General features: G+C 33.5%; 1 protein-coding gene across 2 annotated transcripts; it reads right to left on the bottom strand.

Annotated features, from left to right (window-relative positions):
- Positions 1-1483: 1483 nt before the first annotated feature.
- On the bottom strand, positions 1484-13257 carry LOC143057592 (uncharacterized). Of its 2 annotated transcripts, XM_076230912.1 has the most exons (5): positions 13194-13257; positions 11456-11676; positions 10418-10445; positions 9461-9499; positions 1484-6998 (listed from the first exon to the last, which is right to left on the bottom strand). In XM_076230912.1, the coding sequence occupies exons 1-5, from the start codon at positions 13198-13200 to the stop codon at positions 2197-2199; spliced, it is 5097 nt and encodes a 1698-aa protein (XP_076087027.1). In that variant the 5' UTR covers positions 13201-13257; the 3' UTR covers positions 1484-2196. The 2 variants fall into 2 exon arrangements, with proteins under 2 accessions (XP_076087027.1, XP_076087028.1); XM_076230913.1 differs by lacking the exon at positions 9461-9499.
- Positions 13258-22341: the final 9084 nt, after the last annotated feature.

Here is a 22341-nt window from a genome sequence, read left to right as displayed (position 1 = left end):
CACTCATGAATACAACTAATACCTATGAAAACATTAGATAAACATGCTTTTCTAATTATCTCATTGACACTCTTATCACATCTTCTTATATCTATTTTGTAGTTCTTTTTTTTTGTGGAAATACAACAGAAAGAAGTGAGAATCAGTTTTCCTCTGAAGGTAATCCTAACTTGTGAAAAATAGAGACATACTGATGAATTGAGTCTTGCAAACTCGCCCCGGTCACTAATGGAAAAAAGAAAAGTTCTGATGAATTGAGTCATGCCACCTCATAGTCAATAAAATTAATCAAATAAGTTTTCAATTTGAGTGGGACGAGTTGGCAGACCTAGAATGATATATTCATCTAGAGTTTACCTTTTTTCATGAAGTGTGGCGATATTTTAAAAAGTGGGTCGAGTTGGTAAACCAGTTTGGGGCGATTTTGTTTGTAAAAGTGGGGCGATTTATTTAGAATTGGTGCGATTTGGTGAAAAAGTGGGGTGATTTGGTGTGGGGCAATATGCCAGTGTGGTGATTTTCCTGCTTCCTTACTGAAAACCTGTAAACCTGATGGCCTTTAAACGAAGTTGAAATAAAGGAAAATACTTAAACAGTTAGTGCTGCCTTTTTTGGGTATCTCGACTCAGAGTCTGTTGAAAACTCATCTCAATGAGTTGAGCTGAAAGCTGGATCGACATCCATCATCACGGTTATTTAGCCATTTTGAATAGATGTAGCACACATGACTGCAAATTTGTTCCACTTGAGGCACTCTAAATTCCGTTTGTTTTAGATTGCGACATTACTTAAAGCCATTTATCATCGACTAACACTTGTTTGAGGAACACGTTGTATAACACATGTTGATCAATAATTGTAGATACTTCCGGGGCGCAAGTAAAAAACTATCAGTTTTGTAGGGTTCGTGTGGCTTAATATAAAAAAAGATATGAAATGAGTGCCGATTAGATAACTCTTTACAAGAAATCCAATGACACAGAAATAAACAATTATAGGCTACCACACGGCCTTCAACAATGAGCAAAAACATACCACATAGTCAGCTACAAATTACAAATATAAAACAACTCAAACGATCAAACTTACGGACTAATGTATGTACAAAAAACAAATATATAACACAGCAACAAACGGCAACCACCGAAATACAGGCCCTGACTTGGGACAGGCATATACATACAGAATGTACCGGGTTTAAACATGTAAGCAGGATCCCAGTCCTCCCCCCATTGGACAGTGGTGTAACAATACAACACAATAATGAATTAAAAGACTTTAAATAATACATGTATGTGATGTTTTTGTTATCATTTCCATTGGATGATTTTTTTTTTTAGCTACAGTGTTGTCTCTCATTGTTGAACAAATGCCGTGCGAATGCCCCTTTTGGATATATTTTAAATACAAAATTTCAATCCTAGTATCTAAGATGGGTTTATTTACATGAACCTATACAAGACAATGGACAGAAAATTATGCATTCATAGTTGAGCTTTTATTGATACAGTTTGTACAGTGCAATACTATATTGTTATAATGTTACAATAAGGCTCATGTGTTTACAATTTTCTCTTTAAGATTAAGGAACGCTTTTAACAAATTAAACTACTGTTGGTAGCAGATCCACATTATTTGAAAATGAATATATTATCCGTCTTAAAATACCGTTTATAGTTTGTAACGATTAAGTGTTCATGATAAAAGCATCTGTATTTGTATATCTGTGTTATGTTCTTATTTCTAGAGACGCTTCACCCCTCTCACCAACCAGCTGGTTAACATCACGTTTTTTGTCCTTACGAAATTGTAATTTCTTTTCATTTTTTTCACTGATAAGCAGCTGCCAGGAGTGTCTTTGCCATACCAGCAACACGTTCAACATGATCACATCTTTTTTTTTAAGTAACTGTACTATCTTATCATTTTCTCCACAAGCAGCTGTCAAATGTGTCTCCTCTTTACCACTAGCCTGGGTAACATCACATCCTTTGTCTGTAAGCAACTGGAATATTTTATAATTCCTCCACCACAAACAGCTGTCAAATGTGTCTCCGTAATACCATTAGCCTAGGTAACATCATATCCTTTGTCAATAAGTATCTGGACGATTTTATCATTTCCCCGACAATCAGCTGTCAAAGGTATAATTTCATTACCAGAAATTAATTTGAGTGACTTAAGATTCATATTTCTTTAAATCAAACAAGCAACTGTCATATATGTGTTTCCTGAACCATCAGCCTGGTTAACATCACATCTTTTGTCAATAAGTAACTGGACTATCTTCTCATTTCCTCCTCGACAAGTAGCTGTCATAGGTGCATCTTTCGTACCATCAGCCTTGGTAACATCACATCCTTTGTCAGTAAGTAACTGTGCTATATTCTCATTTCCTCTCCGACAAGCAACTGTCAAAGTTGTCTGATTCGTACCATCAGCCTGGGTAACATCACATCCTTTGTCAATAAGTAACTTGACTATCTTTTCATTTCCACTCAAAAAAGTAGCTGTCAAAGGTGTCTCTTTCTTGCCATCAGCCTGGTTAACATCACATCCTTTGTCAATAAGTAACTGTACTACGTCCTCATTATTCCATTCACAAGCAGTTGTCAAAGTTGTCTGATTCGCACCATCAGCCTTGGTAACATCACATCCTTTGTCAATAAGTAACTGTGCTATATTCTCATTTCCCATCAAACGAGCAACTGTCATAGGTGTGTTTCCTGAACCATCAGCCTGGTAAACATTACATCCCTTGTCAATAAGTAACTGTACAATCTTCTCATTTCCTCTAAAACAACCAGCTGTCATAGGTGTCTGTCCCCTACCATCAGCCTGGGTAACATCACATCCTTTGTCAATAAGTAACTGTACTATCTTCTCATTTCCTACCCAACAAGCAACTGTCATAGGTGTATGCGTTGTACCATCGGAATGGGTAACATCACATCCTTTGTCAATCAATAACTGTATAATCTTCTCATTTTCTCTAAAACAACCAGCTGTCATAGGTGTCTGTCCCTTACCATCAGCCTGGGTAAGATCACATCCTTTGTCAATAAGTAACTGGACTAAATTCTCATTTCCTCTCCGACAAGCGGCTGTCATTGCTGTCTCGTTCTTGCAATCTGCCTGGTTAACATCAAATCCTTTGTCAATAAGTAACAGGACTATATTCTCATTTTCTCTCCAACAAGCAGCTGTTATAGCTGTTTCTTTCTTGTCATCTGCCTGGTTAACATCACATCCTTTGTCAATAAGTAACTGGACTATCTTCTCATTTCCTCCCGGACAAGCAGCTGTCAAAGGTGTATCTTTCGTACCATCAGCCTTGGTAACATCACATCCTTTGTCAATAAGTAACTGTACTATCTTCTCATTTCCTACCCAACAAGCAGCTGTCATAGGTGTATCTTTCGTACCATCAGCCTGGGTAACATCACATCCTTTGTCAATAAGTAACTGAACAATCTTCTCATTTCCTCTCCGACAAGCAGCTGTCATAGGTGTTTGTCCCTTACCATCAGCCAGGATAACATAACATCCTTTGTCAATAAGTAACTGTACAATCTTCTCATTTCCACTCAAACAAGCAGCTGTCATAGGTGTCTGTCCCTTTCCATCAGCGTGGGTAACATCACATCCTTTGTCAATAAGTAACTTGACTATCTTTTCATTTCCACTCCAACAAGCAGCTGTCAAAGGTGTCTCTTCCGTACCGTCAGCCTGGGTTACATCACATCCATTGTCAATAAGTAACTTGACTATCTTCTCATTTCCTACATAACAAGCAGCTGTCATAGGTGTATGATTCGTACCATTAGAATGGGTAACATCACATCCTTTGTTAATAAATAACTGTATAATCTTCTCATTATCTCTCAAACAACCAGCTGTCATAGGTGTCTGTCCATTACCATCAGCCTGGGTAACATCACATCCTTTGTCAATAAGTAACTTGACTATCTTTTCATTTCCACTCCAACAAGCAGCTGTCAAAGGTGTCTCTTCCGTACCGTCAGCCTGGGTTACATCACATCCATTGTCAATAAGTAACTTGACTATCTTCTCATTTCCTACATAACAAGCAGCTGTCATAGGTGTATGATTCGTACCATCAGAATGGGTAACATCACATCCTTTGTTAATAAATAACTGTATAATCTTCTCATTATCTCCCAAACAACCAGCTGTCATAGGTGTTTGTCCATTACCATCAGCCTGGGTAACATCACATCCTTTGTCAATAAGTAACTTGACTATCTTTTCATTTCCACTCCTACAAGCAGCTGTCAAAGGGGTCTCTTCCGTACCATCAGCCTGGGTTACATCACATCCATTGTCAATAAGTAACTGGACTATCTTCTCATTTCCTACATAACAAGCAGCTGTCATAGGTGTATGATTCGTACCATCAGAATGGGTAACATCACATCCTTTGTTAATAAATAACTGTACAATCTTCTCATTATTTCTCAAACAAGCAGCTGTCATAGGTGTCTGTCCATTACCATCAGCCTGGGTAACATCACATCCTTTGTCAATAAGTAACTTGACTATCTTTTCATTTCCACTCCTACAAGCAGCTGTCAAAGGGGTCTCTTCCGTACCATCAGCCTGGGTAACATCACATCCTTTGTCAATAAGTAACTGGACTATCTTCTCATTTCCTATATAACAAGCAGCTGTCATAAGTGTATGATTCGTACCATCAGAATAGGTAACATCACATCCTTTGTCAATAAGTAACTGTACAATCTTCTCATTTCCACTCCAACAAGCAGCTGTCATAGGTGTTTGTCCCTCACCATCAGCCTGGGTAACATCACATCCTTTGTCAATAAGTAACTTGACTATCTTTTCATTTCCACTCCAACAAGCAGCTGTCAAAGGGGTCTCTTCCGTACCATCAGCCTGGGTAACATCACATCCTTTGTCAATAAGTAACTGTACAATCTTCTCATTTCCATTCAAACAAGCAGCTGTCATAGGTGTCTGTCCCTTTCCATCAGCCTGGGTAACATCACATCCTTTGTCAATAAGTAACTGGACTATATTCTCATTTCCTTTCCGACAAGACGCTGTTATAGCTGTCTCTTTCTTGTCATCAGCCTGGTTAACATCACATCCTTTGTCAATAAGTAACTGTACTACTGCCGCATTATTCCATTTACAAGCAGTTGTCAAAGGTGTGCGTTTCGTAGCATCAGCCTGGGTTACATCACATCCATTGTCAATAAGTAACTGGACTATCTTCTCATTTCCTCTGCGACAAGCGGCTGTCAAAGGAGTGTTTCCAACACCCTCCATATCGTTTACATCACATTGTCTTCTTATGAGAAACTGTAATTTTGTGACAAACATTTTTCCACAGGCAGCCAGAATTGTATTTCCATCATGGCTTAGATCACATCCTTTTTCTATTAGTAGCTGTACTATCTTAGCATGTCCTCCACTACAAGCAGCTGTCAGTGGTGTCTGGGTGGCATCATCAGCCTTGTTTATATCACATCCTTTCTCTAAAAGTGAAAGAACTGTCTTCTCATTTCCTCCCCGACAGGCAGCTGTCAGAGGTGTGTAAAATGAATAATAGTTCTTTAGATTAACATATTTGGTGAAAAAGAAATGAACTATATCGTGATATCCCCGAGAGCATGATGTTATTAAAGGTTCGGACATATCACAATCGTCATCATCATCTGAAGAATTTTCTTTGTATTTTATATTTGAATCAACATCAACATTTTTGTTATGCTTGAAAGTATATTGCAAACATTTTTTCGAAAACATTTGTTCAAAAATAAAGTTGTCGTTTATTCTCTGTAATACTTTAAGAAATTTGGCTCTATGTTTTTCATGTTTCATCTGTGAATTGCAAAAGCATTGATTTATTCGTCCAAGTTGTAAATCATTTGTTATTCTTTGAAAATATTCCTGTTCATATCTCTTTGGTATCAATATAGTAAATTTATCATATTTTTCATTTATTGATTCTAATTGTGTTCTTTCATTGAAAACTCGGATGTCTGAATAACGCAACATACATCTGACCAGCGTATCCTTCGAACCAAAATAAAAACATAAAAAGTCAAACATTTGGTCATGTATTACTTTGTATTCAGTTTTGGTTTTCACGAAATAAGTTCCAATCATGCTGTCGAAAGTTGATTTCATTTTGATTCTAGATGTTCCTCGATTGACTTCGCAAATTTCATAAATGTTTTCCAAGACATCTTTTTTGTTGTTATTACTTTCATTGAAGATGTCAAAAAATGAATCCTTAATAATGCCATTGAAAATTACACATAAGAATAGCGAGCAGTATTTGTGTGGATGGATTGCTGTTAATTTTTCCCATTCCATTTGGTATGTATCATATGGACAGTGTAAAAAATCTGTTAAATTGAATTCTTCATTTTTGGAGTATAGATAACACATTAAAGGTGTAAACTGTACATTTTGATCTTTCAACAACTCACGACTAGTGTTTGATAAATACTTCATACAAATCTTTAATTTGTCCCCTTTTGAGTATTCTTCAGATAAGTTGAAGATATTTGGTTGGAAAACAGTACATGATTTACGAAAAGTTTCCTCAAAATAGATATCTAAACGGCATGTTGCTGCTATTTTCGTTTTCCCCTTTCTCAGCATCCGTTTTAATGTGTCTTCATTTTTCATCAAGCATTCAATGTCGGACAAACTAGTTGTAAATCGTCCGCAAATATCGTCCATAACAAACATCTGCATTTTGTCCATATAATAATGGTCAAATATATCCTGAATTCCTGAACATGGTACTATACAATAACTTGTTGTTGAATGTATTTGTAAAGCGACATGATGCATCAACATGCTCTTACCGATGCCAGGTTCACCCACTATTAATACAGTATGTTCTGATTCAAGGCACTGTAAAATCTTTATAACAGCAGGCGTTTCAACGAATATTTCTTCTTGCTTTTTCCAATGTTCCATCTCAACAAAGTGAAAATCTGAAAAACAAAAAACAGAAGTGAAAAAATATAAGTATTTAAATTGTCACTTAATTGTCTTGTTGCGTTGTACGATATATTTGATTTATTTACAATGTAAATCATTTACATGCATCTGGTTTGGTATGGAATAGGTAAATTTCAAATAAGCACTTCAGCGTTAATCATTTTTGCATTTCAATGAATTGATTGAAAATCACATTCAAAAGTGTAAATGAAAATTTACAAAATCACATACATGTAGGAAAATAGAATGAAAATGTTTCATTTTGGATGTAACAGAACATTGATATCAGAGCAAATCAAATCTTTTGATGGCACTCTATTGTTGTTCAGATAAATCTATTCGACTATTTGGTAAAAGCCACGCGTCCATCTCCTAATAAAACATTTTGTTTTATATTTGGTACTTTGTTGTAGCTAGTTGAATTAAGGAATGTCGAATAATAAAGTTATAATAAATATATTTTGTTGTCAGATTCTGATTGTATTATCAGTAAGTGAAGCATTGGCGGTTACACAGTAATCATGATATAAGTTCTAATACTACTTTTGTTTTTTTTGTTTTTTTGGGTTTGTTTTGGGGTTTTTTTTTTTGCTGCTTGTGGTTTAAAAATTGTAATATCACATATCACATCAATCCTTAACTTCTGTAATAAATTCTCGATTTAATATCTCTTTTGAGTTTGGGTAAAGAAGGGATTCTGGTAAATAAAGGCAACAGTACTATACCGATGTTCCAAACTCATAAATCGATAGAATAAAAAACAAATCCGGGTCACAAACCAAAACCGAGGGACACGCATTAAATATATGAGGAGAATGACGACACAACATTAAAATGTAACACAAACAGAAACGAATTAAGCATTAGACAAAATCCGATGAGAATAACAAATACAACATCAAAACTAAATACATGAATTTGGGATAGAAAGTACCGGGACAAGTCTTATAATAATTTGAATTCACACTCAGATATAAGAGGAAACAAACAACACAAAAGAAACACAACGTTAAAATGTAACACACACAGAAACGAACAATAATATAACAATGACCATATTCCTGACTTGGTACAGGACATTTTTTTTAAATAAAAAAATGGTGGGTGGACCTGGTTTTGTGGCATGCCAAACCTCATTCTTTTATGGCCATGTTAAATATAACATTAAAATAACAACACAACATTACAGGACTACAATACAAATAAATACGAGAACATAATTGACAAAGAAACACACGAATAATAGCCAATAAAAGGCAACATGTTTAAAATTTAATACGCCAGAAGTGTGTTTTGTCCACACAAGACTAACTAGTGACGCCCATATACAAAAGTTTGAAAGCCAAAACAAGTACAAAGTTGAACAGCATCGAGGACCAAAAGTTCAAAAAATTTGTGTCAAAAATGGCCAGGGTTTTCTTTTAGTTACCAGAACATCCCTATTATTTCGAATAATTTATACTTTTGCAAACAGTTAATTTTATAAAATGACTATATAAAAGATATACATTATAAAACTGAAGTATAAACTAATTACAGAAAACAACCGAATACATTACCTAACCCGACAAAATCCAACACAATCCAACACAAAAAATAGACACCCGAATTAGTCAAGGTCTAAACGCAAAGTGACGGCACATTTGAAATTGTAAAAAAGGACAACAAAATTACGTCACTAAATACTGATATTACATTTGATAACAATGAAAATTGCAATACTTATTAATATCAAACTGAGGTAGCAATTAGACAATTAACTATGTCCGGGTAATACAGATTCAAACTGCAAATACAGTAATACATCGTACGTTGAACCAAATCAAGTCTAATAAATGAAGGCGGTGATTAATTTCCTTTACCATAACATATGAATATAACCGAAAAGACATCAAGATATTTGACAAAATCCGATTAGAATTACAAATATAACATCGAAACTAAATTTATGAATTTGGGATAGAAAAGTACTGTAACACGTCTTATATCAATGCAAATTCACACTCAGCAAAACAATCACAATCTGGAACAAGTCACGTTTTGTAATTAAAAGATTAGACGACGTAATTACAAACCACAATCTAACATGTAGTAAACATGTACTTAGCTAGTTTGGTCAAAGACACATCGTATGGATCAACAAATTCGTGATGGTGTCTGTAAAATTTACGGAGTGTCAATTTTAATCTGTCCTCTTCATAACTTTGTTGGAGCAGTTTCTGCGTAAGGAGCACACTCCTGTGTATGAAGTCCGTATAGTGTGAACAAGCACGAGAATAACGTATCAATTGAGATATGTAAACACCATACGAAGGGGCAGAGGGTATGTTACTGCTGAGAAATGGGAAGCAGTATGTCATATGCATGTAATATCATGGAATGACTAAGATTGGATTTGTATATATTGATGAAATTTCAAGAATATTACTTCATGATTACGTTAATCAAAGCTCACCATGGCATGCGCACTGGCTAATATTTTCTCTAAGTATCTCTGAAAGTAATAAAGGGTATATATCAATAATACTCTATTAGAATACTATCATTTTAAACTAAAGATCACAAATGTTCTTATTTCGAAATGTGCTTAAATTACCAGCAGTACGAGTTAAGTGTAGTATCGATAGCTTTTATGTATCAATGTGTGACATTGTTCCTGAATGATACTTTTCAGCAATAAATATACTTATTCTATCTTTTTTTGAAATTTAACAAGCTGAGTTCATTGAATGAACGACTATTACTGTGGCATAAGAACACGAGCATTGTACGGACATGTGAACAAACGACGATAAGAGTAAATTGTATTGTTATGAGTTTTACCTTTATTATTCTCAACAAACCTCTTTCGAGATCTTTGCATTTTCTTCAAAAACTTTGGTTTTAGTTAACAACATTCGTTCGTTTAGGGGCATTGTCACTCTCATTCTATGTTGAGCGACCGGGTGAATATCTGATGCTATATTGCACGAATCATACGGTAAACTAAACTCGAGTCGTATAATAAAAAATCAGCACTGCTGTCATTATTTTTAGTGCAAGTGATTAAGTGTGTACAGAACAAACACTATTTCTAGTTTATCCTGTATAAAGACAATTACGAAGACGATTGAAACTTTGATAATGCAAATATACATCCGATTCCTTCTATCTAGTAAATGATGCATGAAGGCGCATATAATTGATGAACTGTCCCGGTAAGGATCAAAATGGTATGTTGAGTTGTTTCATATATTGAATGAAGCGTTTTTTAAGCTGACTATACAGAATGGGGTCTTCTTAATTTTGACGGAAGAACAGTTGCCTATAATTGCTCTCATCTGCTTTTCATTGTACATCTGATGGATACATTAAAGATGTAATATTTGCAATCATGCCCAACATCTTTCTTTTTATTAGTTATATTACTTACCTAATTGTGTATTGTGATCCACAAGCACCTGCAAATGTTCAAAGTAATATTTTGTGCTTTTACTGATAAATGTATGTTATAAATGCCACAAATAGTTCAAATCCGATACTTGACCTCTACCTCTTACGGAACATTTAAAAGAACCATAGACCAAAGTTGTTATGTATAACAAATTGATTTGATGATAAAAAAATATTACGTAAATATAATTAGAAGAATGTTTTAAAATTCAAAATGTCGAAATTGTTCGAAAATTCAAAAATTGTCACACGAACTCGTAATAGCATGGTGGTATATGTTTTTATACCGATTAGAACCAGTTTCTACATTTGAAAATGCCTGTACCAAGTCAGGAATATGACAGTTGTTGTCCATTTGTTCGATGTGTTTTATAATTTGATTTTTACATTTGATTAGGGATTTTCCGTTTTGAACTGTCCTCTGATATCAGTATTTTTATGATTTAATTTTTTTCTGGCTATGAAAAAATTCAAGACGAATCATTAAGAAGGAGACCTGGCTGAATCGAACCTGTTTCTCTGTTTCCAAGTAATTATATCGTCTGTGCCATAGTTGTTATTGAACAAAGATAATAGTCGTAGCAAGGTACATGACTTAGCGAAATTGAAGTAAAAAGGATTATAAATCATAAGTCTATTATACGCATTTGTCTTGATGTAATGAAATACTTTAACAGATTATACAAATATATGTGATATGATTAGTATACCATAAGACATTAGTGGTTGAGCAATTTCAAAAGGGCAAAAACCAATTTCCAAAGCAACACTGATTCGTGCGTTTTTTATTTCGTTTTGGAAAACATGTCTTCTGCAGAATTTAAACTATTGCCGCTGATGTGTTCAATTTTAAGGGGACAAAATTAGCTTTGATGCATATATATTTCCTAATTAGTCTTCCGAGAAAGATTTGAAACGTGAAGTTTTCGAAATAGGCACTTACAAATCTAAAATAAAGTCAAATTGATCAAAATGGATATGATGGATACCTTCCGAATATATCTGCAGTCTTACTTACTTTATCTATTTTAAAGAATCGTTTTTCTATATCTTTCTTTAACAGGTCTAGGTTATGGAGGAGGAGGATTTCAACTTTTTTCAGTTCATTCTGCATCCATATAAAACTACTATCTGTTTCTGTTGTTACCAGTTGTAAATATTCAGCAAGCGCACGTGTTTGTTGACGAAACTCGTTAACTAATTGAAGACCATAAGTTGTTCCACTAAGAAAACGTTGACCTAAACAAACAAAAAAGGTGAATTTTAGTATAAATTGGTAATTACTTGAACAGTAATAAAAACAAATTGTGTTTTCAGAAGATTAAGCTAACATAAATTACTTCGCTGAGCGCACCTTGATACGACAGCAGATGTCCAACCATGAAGGGTTGGGTCCAAAATGGACTCAATATTCACACTTGATACAGGTCTGTATTTACATGGTAATTAAATTTTTGACACATAATAACTTTCTGACTCAGAATAACTGTAGCCAAAGAACTTCAAATTGGTTATATAATTTGAATTTATATTCAAATTTTTTGGCTTTTGTGCAATACATTATGCTGTTGAATATTAACCCCCCAAACAAAAATTTGAAGAAATGTTCTTACAATTTCTGAAATCTGAAATGAGAAAAATTGTCCCCCTTCTTGATTTTTTTCACATCCCTTTTCCCTTTTTCCCAAAAAACATTTCTTTCCCTCAAGATATGGTCAGTATCACAATTTCTAATGAAGTTTGCAACAATAATTACCCATTTAAATACATCATAAAAGTTTTAAAATATAAAATAACGCACATAGTCATGGTTAAAATTAATATTAATTATTAGTAAAGTTCAGTTAAAAATAATTTGACAGCTAAGCATCCAAGACAATTATCATTTCTTAATACATAATTTACAAGCAGGGTAAGCGAGGTAATCAAGCATTGTTTTTTTTAAATTGATTTGGAGTACCTCCCTTAAACTGCTTTTCAAATGTCTATATTGTCCTTTAAGGTTGGTCCCGTCTTTTGCCACCAATTCCTAAATGGTTAAAGCCGTAATTCACCGAAGTCAATCCTAACCACCCCTTTATAATATGAAAACTTGTGGTATAATTTTAGAGAAATTCATACACTTTAACACAAGTCATTGTCTGGAATCTACACAAATGCTTATTTGGGTTTCTTTTTGGCCCCTAATTCCTAAACAGTTATGACCATAACCCTCAAAATTATTCCCAACCTTTCTTTAGTGGTTATAAACCTTGTGTTAAAATTTTATTGATTTCTATCTACTTATACTAAATATATTAATCCGGAAACCATCTGTTTTCGGACAATGCTGACGACGACAACGACAATGTGATACCAATATACGACCATTTATTTTTATTTTTGTGGCCGTATATGATAAAAATGTGGTAAGATTGCCAATGAGACAACTCTTCACAATATACCAAAATGACAGAGAAATTAACAATTATATGTCATTATACGGCATTCAACAATTGTCAAAGTTAGCAATTAAAAGCCTCGAAATGTCAAATGTAAAACAATTCTTACAAGAAACCGGAGTTTTGACTCTGAAATGGATATTTTTTCGACAGGTTACTTACCTTGTGGTAAGAAGATCCTGAAACTCGGTCAATTATGAGAGGCCAACATAAGTATTTGATAATATTCTAGTAAAATAATTGTATTCTGTCTATATATATACATGTTCAGCAAATTAAAAAAAAAATTACCAAAAATACGTATTTAAACATTACCATTCATTTCCCATTTTTCTATTTCCCCGACGATTTGCGTTTCCTCACTGAGACTCAGTTTAAGGTCCTTCTTCATCAGTTGGAATGAATTGGAATACTTAACAGCATCCCATTCAGTAAAATCACAATGAGCCCAAGGATTTCTTATATATCGTCGTACCTGTCATGAACAAAAATTGTCATTATGTTAAGGGCATACGATACAGTTTTGAACCAATGATGAAAATTTGATGGAAAATTTGCATATCTGCTATATTTTACATTTCTTAATTTAATCACAGTATGACCTGTTGCTACATTTCCTTTTCGCAGTCATTGCACAAATGAGTGATGTCCTATTTTGTCACATGGAAAAAAATATAACAAGAGTTTAACAAATTTTGAGTAAACTGTCAAGCCACCTAAATTTTAAAATTGGGTCACCGGTAAATTTTATTAATTCAAATCTGATCTAAATATACAAACAATTTTTAACAGATGATTTATCAAGATTTTTCAATTTAGTAAATCATATTTTAACAGATGATTTATTGAGAATTCTCAAATTTGATTAATCACACTTAATATAGATGAAGACTTCTCTGTTCCCAAATGATGAATGTCTCAAACTTTAATCTAATGAAATGCTTAGTTCACACCATGCATTCAATTTGTCAGTGTAACATTTTAAGGCCCTTTGAAACCTCCCGTTATAAAAAATATTGAGTTTTGATTAACATCTTTTTGGTTTCATTTACGAACTTTAAAATACCCCTGGTTTCACAAGAAAATAAAATACTACAAAACACATTAAACGAATCATATAAGTAACGGATCATGTCAGAAGGATGGTTCTTTGGGGGAATAGTTTACATTGTAATATCGAAAGTGTATTCATTAAAGTATAATGATACTAGCTATATATAATAATGTGTTTTTTCTAAATCTTAGTATACCTAGCCTTGTTAAACGTATATGAATGATTCCCAGAGTATCCGGACACTTGACAAAGGTATAACCATGGAATAAATTATAGCGTGGTGCATGTTAAAAGAAAAAAGTATTTTTCAAAAGTGTGTGATTACTTGTTGAAAATTTTACGATGTAAAATGTATCCTTATAGAACCATCCCTTTTCTGACATAATCCTGGGGTCTAAGAATAAACTGTATCATTATTGAACTTGTGTTTACAAATGTAAATGTATCAATTTAGGCATATACTTAACTTACATCCTCGGCAACCAATTTTACGACAGGATCGAACTGGTCAATGTTGATGATCAATCCCATCAAAGCGGAGGAGTCACATGTGGCATCAAAGCCTGTGTAATGTGCCATATGTGTTTGTAGGAATAGCTTGGATAAATCCAAAACACTCTTGATCTTGTAGTCGTACATTGCTTTAGAATAACCATGTTTTACTTTGTTGTTGTTGACTGCTTCGTAATTAAGGAATGTCTTGTTGGTTAGTGGATGTTTTTGTAAATGCGTTGTAAATGTTTGAGTATCAATGCTATGTTTAATAGATAAATCATAACAAAGTTTTGTTAAAATTGGAACAACATAATTCCTCATGACTGGGGATATAACGCTGTGTAGGCATATTCCAACAACCAACCATCTTTTCTGATTCTCGTCTAAATCCGCTGATTTTGCTGTAAATAAAGTTGATTTTTTAAAAATTTTCTGTCAAATTAAGAGAGCATGTCAATTGAGGACAGGGATGGAGTTTAACATTTGATATATAATATTTGTGAAATAAGCGTTGTTTTCAGCAGAATATGCACTTACTCTGTATGTCGTTGCTACTGTCATGCGTCGGATATGTAAAATAGTTCAAATAATTTGATTTCAGGAGGTCGGATATATTCACCGATAAAGCTGTAAATATTTCCCTCAACAACATCAATTTAAACTCATGTATAATCCATCTTCAGCTGAATGTCGTATTGAAGATCGCATGAACTTGTATTCAAATGAGTTTGATTTTTATTTACTTGCAACTCAATGATACTAAAGATGCTTTTGAGTATATTTTGACAGTCACCGCTTATAACGATATATTACCATAACATTCCGTTTGTTAAATGATTTAAACAATCAAAAATTACATTTTAGGTTTTAGTTTTAATTAAAGCTTATATAAAATAACATGTGGTATAACTGCCAATGATACAACTTTCAACCTTGATTATTTAAGGAAATGTTATATGTGAAGCAACAGTTTTCTTTTCTATAAAAGGAGATATATTTTAGTTTAACACGGAGAGGCTTTCAAAGCAATATCTTCCCTATAAGGGATTTTCCTTATTAGATAGCGATGTTCCTTATGTCCTTCTTTTCTGTCATTGTTACTGAAGTATAGTTTTAGATTTGAATGAACGTAATCTACGTATGCCATGTACATCCTAAAGTTATGGACACATTTTAAAAATGCCCTGTACCAAGTCAGGAATATGGTCATTGTTATATTATAGTTCGTTTCTGTGTGTATTACATTATAACGTTGTGTCGTTTGTTTTCTCTTATTTTTGAGTGTAAATTCACATTGCGATAAGACGTGTCACGGTACTTGTCTATCCCAAATTCATGTATTTGGTTTTGATGTTATATATATTATTCTCGTGGGATTTTGTCTATGTGTGTTACATTTTAGTGTTATGTCGTTGTTCTCCTCTTATATTTAATGCGTTTCCCTCGGTTTTAGTTTGTTATCCCGATTTTGTTTTTTGTCCATGGATTTATGAGTTTTGAACAGCGGTATACTACTGTTGCCTTTATTAACATAATTTTTCATAGAAACAAAGTACTAGTATTGCTAGGAAGTTTGAATGTATATGTAAAACATTTATTGCAACTAAATATCAAATAATTTCAACCTGGATTACCTTTTACTGATTAACCGGAACGTTAGACATATTAGATATGCAGACATATTGATTCTTTAGATTTATGTTGCTTGATGTAGTTTAAATACTGCAAGAATGCACATGATAAACAAATCTATATCAATGAATTTATCATTTATGCTTACTTTTATGAAAAAAGGTATAATTACTTAAACACGAAACATTATATTCTAAGTATGATCACAATTTGTTTATACCATGATGTACGAATACCTGTTGTTCGTGGACGTTCTGAAACTATCTCATCGATTTCATCTTGTAACTCTTGTGGGATAGAACGTTTTATTCCACTTGATGTCGAAGGTTCTTCTTCCATTGTCTGATGGTTACCAGGCTGTTTTTTTCACATCATGTGCTTTTATAGTTTGGCATCTATTTTTTACATCATAAGACAGCAATCTTTCCTTGGCAATCTAGGGAAATAATTTTAGAAGAATGCAGTTATTTATTTGGTTTGTAAAATTGGTTGGGCATTAAGTAATCGTAAACGGTTTGCAGGATAACTCGAAAGATATTTAATACAAATGTTATATCAGGTCATTAAAGATATTTTAGCTTTAATGTTGATTCACTTATAGGGTCTCGCATCGGAAATAAACACATTTATTTTAAAATCAGTTGTTTGCATGATACGGGTTATGTTCTTCGATTCTTCTTCCCATATATTTTACAATAGTAATATACTAAACTCCTAACGGGATGGATTGTGGTTGATATTCATGTGATGAAGACATAATCTTCCATTCTGTTACATTAAGGTCTGGACTGGCATGGTAGTTACTGCTAGTACGTCTTTTGTTAATTAGTGTACATGTTTACACTGAAATGAGGTTAACTTTAGCGTTTGATAGTTCATTGATAACATTCTGGCGTATCACAAACGCACAACATGTAACGTCTCATTTCATTGGCTGAAAGAATCAATTACAACAACAATCGTAGTGTTAACTTGAATTGACACAGGTGACTGACTATGGAATGTACTATGTTACTACGATCGTAAAAACAAGGATTTGACAATTTAGTTTACAAATATTTGATCCAAAGAATTAAGTAAATGTTTTGTAAATTTCAAATAGTTGTGGCGAAATATTATACTGCAGCAACATAATTATCTTGTACGCATTATGAAAAATATAAGGATAAACTAAAACACATGTGCCGCTTTTATACGGATGATTAAGGAACCACTTTTAATTTCTTTCAATGTCGTAGTTACTTTTAATAAGGATCTCATAATACTGATCCATTACAATAATTAATGATGAGTTCCACATTCCCCTTTTAGTGTGTTCATGCTATAACCGAACATACAGAACGTTACACAGTAGCTTAGCGTTTGGTTATTTAGAAATTACGTATCATAAAGGGAGCAAATTGTACCCGAAATATAGAAACAAAACTACAATAATCGTATCATTTGTACGTGGGAATGAAGACGTAGTATGTAATGTACTATTATGGTCATCACGAAATTCAAATGATTTCAGTGAAGGCATGTTGGTATATAAAGGATTGAAATGTTACCTCATCGAAGATTTTTTTCTTTTGTATGTGTAGAACTAAAAAAATAAATAAATACCATTGAGAAATATCGTAGTTTATAAGGCACAATATAAATGTACTGTCGTCGATTTTGATTGACTTATCTTTTAATTTCATACCGAATGAATAGTAATTTGCATAACATTGTTGAACTATCAGCCAAAGTGACGTGTAGTATGCATGCGTATTTATATCAATACATTTAATGAATAAACACACTTTTAAAAACTGATTGTTGTCTATGTAACTATTCAAATATTTACAATATATAATTTACGTTCGTTTTTCGACCGAGAATAGGAAAACCGTTAATCATAAAATTCATTTAGTATGTCGCTGGAGTTTATAAAGTGCATTTCCTTCCACTGTACCATGGTTTGTCATCTCCATTTTTCTCTAAACAAAGTATGGTTGGTTACATGTTCTTAATTTACTTAGAATTTCGTTTTGTTTTCAAAATTAAGTAAACTGAATCAGAAAATTATCACACTATTCCTAGTCGAATTTTTCAAACTTGCAAAAGATATAAAACGGCAGGATGATATTTAGCAAAAAGAGCCGGATGACGATTTATGTGAAAAAAAGGAACAGACTAATGAAAAAAAGACAGGACCAAATAGTCTTAAAAATATACAGACACCTACAGAGATTACAACAAAAAAAAAGAACACAATGTGTCATCCAAGTACCCCCTCCCCATCAAATTAAATGGTAGATATCTTAATCCAGAACCAACTGAAAGGAGACAGTTGAATTAAATATTTCGATGTGAAACCTGTTCAAATTTTAAAGTTTAAAAATTTGCTATTGCACAAAATTATGAATTCAATGAATATTATATGCACAAGTAAAAAAGCTTAAATTGCTATGGGATAATCAAGAACACAATCATATACGTGAATACGACGATGGAAGGTTAACACAACCTTGACCGGTTACGTGAATACTGATCAGTCCGTACGCGTGTTCTATTTTCGCAGGTGTGAGGTCGTAAGTTTTGATTGAACAATGAAAACGATCGTTCCTTTACGAGTTAATCTAATAAAGTTTGTTTGACTGATTACTTCGTACTACCTTTCGTTAAGCTTTGCTGCATTTAAGTCATTTGTTTCTTTTGTTACCTATTCTGACATCGGACTTATTTTGAACTGAATTTTACTATGTGTATTGCTGTGTGTTTGTTTTTCTACATTGTTTATACACCTGTGCCAAGTCAAGACATCTGGCCTCTGTTAGTCTTGTATGATATGTAATTTTAGTTCATTTATTTAATTTGGAGTTTAGTTGGATGTCAAGTATTACTGAACTAGTACACAGTTTTGTTTAGGGGTTATTTGAAGCACTCCTCCGGCTGCGGGATTTTCTCGCTGTATCGAAAACCCATTGATGGCCATCGGCTGTTTTCTTCTGTTTGGTCGTGTTGTTGTCTCTTTGATACATTCCCCATTTCTATTCTCAATTTTAATTCGTATAAAGGTCAATGCATGAAATCAGGAGACATTTATATAAAAGTATCAAAACAATTAAATGTTAATAGACGATTGATTTTTTTTTTTTTATCAAAGTGGACAACTAAATTCTGTAAGATCAGACAAATCACAGCTGGAATCAACAGGTATTGTCACTTGTCTGACAAGCACTCATTCACTCTATTTACAAACCGGATGTTACAAATTAGAGAATCTATTTTACAATATAAGGGGTTTTCTCAAATACTTATACGATTTAATACCTGCATCTCGTTGGAAACAAACAATTACAATCTACGAAGTAGTTAAATAAATACTAAACACCTAGCAGAGTTTCTCTTTATAAAGATTCTTTGATTTGAACTAGTGTTATTACTTGATTCATTTCACTTGACTGGGCGGAGTTTAAACGGTTCGCTCATCATAGACCAGTCCCTCTATAGATAGGTGTTTCGGGATAAACTCAATGATGGTCATTGATCCGGTTAAAAACGTAAATACTATTTTGGAGTTTATAAACATGTTATAATTAAATGTTACATTTATTAAATTGTGGAAATTAAAGTTTAACTGTGACAACGACAGTTGCAAAATATGCATATTTCGTAACACTATAATGCATTTCTTTTTTTTTAAAGCTTGTACTATGATTATATATAAGGAAGGGAAAAAAAGTATAAATATCTTATTTTTAACATATTTTTTATAATATTGTCTCACAATAAGAACTATTCAAATAGAATAATACCAGAGCCAATACTTTAAAATACTAAGCTATAGCACTTATAAATATTTTTTATTCTTATTTTGTTCTTTTCCTCCAATATCGATCATGCACTCATCATTGAAGTAAATTCGTTAGTTGACACTAATAGATGATTAAAAATCAATAATAATTATAACGGAAATCATCCTTATCATCCATATCTTCTAGTAGACTGTCCTTATGCAAATTAAAATTTAAGCTCCGCCCGATCAGTTGAAATAACATTGGTAATAATACATCAGTGTATCGCTGTTCAACATTAATAAAATTGGTGATAGAAAAAAAAACGTGTTAAGCCTCGGTCACACCTTACCGGATGTTAGATCGGACGCCTAACGGATGAAAAAAAGTTGTCCGTTGACAAAATTGTTATCCGTTGGGATTCCGTTGATGTACTGACCAAATAAAACGGATGCGTAACGAATGCGTAACGGACACACATCGGATATGCAACGTTCGAGAAACGGAAACGTACCAGACAGGACGGATGTCAAACGTACATCTAACGGACGAGAACCGCATAAACTGACACTTAACGGAAGCGTACCGGATAAAACAGATGAATAAGAGATACGAAATAACTGAAAGCGCCAATAAAAATACATGTAAAAGGCATACATATTTTAAATGTTTCTTTGTAACTGCTCTTGGTTTGTCCTTCAAAATGTTGTCAAAGGGCAGTGTCTTGCCTGAATAAGAGCTGATTGATAGTGAACACGTGCCCTTACTTTAAAATCGATTATGAATAATAAGAATTCATGAACCTTCAAAATATTCTGACATACCAATAATTGGCATCCCTGAAGCGAAATTTTCAATTGGCATTTATCCGTTTCAGATCCGTTCATCACTTTTATTGTGTTCTGTTAAATTGATCCTTTTAAAATTGTTACACGATGATGACTGCTGTACCCATATTTTTAATTTATTATGTCTGTTTAGTTCACGCATCGTTGTAAATATAACGGAATTTGATGAGACTGTCATCAAAGTGAGAGGGTTAGCGCTATAAAACCAGGTTTAATCCACCATTTTCTACATTTAAAAATGCCTGTGCCACGTCAGGAATATGACAGTTCTTGTTCCTTCGTTTTTTAAGTGTTTTGTTATTTGATTTTACCATGTGATTCTAATCTTTCCGATTAGATTTTCCTCTAAGTTCTGTTTTTTAGTGATTTTACTTTTTCATCGTCCGTTTTATCCGTTATACGTCCGGTAGAAGTCCGTTTCACATTCGTTAAACATCCGTTTCATCCATTAAACGTCCGGTAGAAGTCCGTTGATGATTTTTTTCTACCAGACCTCCATCGGATGTATAACGGACAAGTAACGGATACAAAGCGGAAACGAAACGGACGAGTACCGTACAAAACAGACGCCTACCGGACGTTCAACGGACACTTCATCCGTTGGACGTAGGTTCCAAGTTTTGAACATGTTCAAAATTTTCCACCGGACAGAACAGACGTCGACGGATAAAACGTACGCTATATGGACATGAAACGGATATGGACGGACTTCTTACGGATAAGAAAGGACCTCTAACGGACATGAACGGATTAAAAAAAAGTAATTCGGTAGTCATTCGATCGAGCTATCCGTTAGATTTGATCGAGGCTTTACTCACTAACACCAAGGAAACACATGATCTACAACAGGAAAAAATGGAAAAAATGAAACACTTATTTCAAAGTGCAATAAAAGCTAACGTCAAAATACATAGAAACGGTCTTTTTGATAGCAACTGCCATATTCCTGACTTGGTACACACATAAACTAACAATAGTGGGATGCACCTGGTTTTATGGGTTTTTTAAACTCCACTTGTATAATAAACAAATATGACAATACTACATAATAATAACAGGAATACAGAAAAACAAACGAAAGAACACTCAGCACAGGGAAAGGAGTGAATAAGGGATATGAAAGTTTACATGTGACCTGCAGAGCAACAATGGTCATCTTTCATGAATGACAGCATAGGACTCAACAAACATTGACGTATTTTTGTGAAGAATATATTATCTTTAACTTCATACAATTGAATGGAATAAGCTAGAATATTAACAATTATTTTCACAATACTAGTCCAAAAAATTATCATGATTATGACGATATTGAAAGGCTATAAACTGTGGATTTCTTCTGCTATAAGTTTTAGATAAGAACTATTATCAAATATGTTAAACAGAAATATAAAACAATACTTTTACATATGACTCATTCTATAATAAATTTGAATACACCAAGCTTGTAAAAGAAAAGAGGGTGAAATATACCAGAGGGACATTCTTACTCGTAGACCGGAAATAAACTGACAACGACATGGCTAAAAAAAGAAAAAGACTTACAGAAAAATAAAAAAAAACAGGGGGTGATCTCAGGTTCTCCGGAAGGGGAAGCATATCTTGCTAAAATTTTGTCAAACAAAACTGTTAAGTGTCAGTTCAGCTTGACCTTTCAGTCTTGGGAAGAA

Source organism: Mytilus galloprovincialis, chromosome 13 (genome assembly GCF_965363235.1).
Source record: "Mytilus galloprovincialis chromosome 13, xbMytGall1.hap1.1, whole genome shotgun sequence".
In the NCBI taxonomy this organism is placed as follows: Eukaryota; Metazoa; Mollusca; class Bivalvia; order Mytilida; family Mytilidae; genus Mytilus; species Mytilus galloprovincialis.
The sequence above is the reverse complement of the archived record's forward strand: the minus strand, read 5'-3'. Positions and strand labels throughout refer to the sequence as shown.

Excerpts from the sequence above, each read along its gene's own strand:
- LOC143057592 (XM_076230912.1), bottom strand. Across the intron at positions 10,446-11,455 it reads GATTCTTTAAAATAGATAAA|GTGCTTGTGGATCACAATAC; the intron begins GTAAGTAAGACT and ends GAACATTTGCAG. Across the intron at positions 6,999-9,460 it reads TAGCCAGTGCGCATGCCATG|ATTTTCACTTTGTTGAGATG; the intron begins GTGAGCTTTGAT and ends TTTGTTTTTCAG.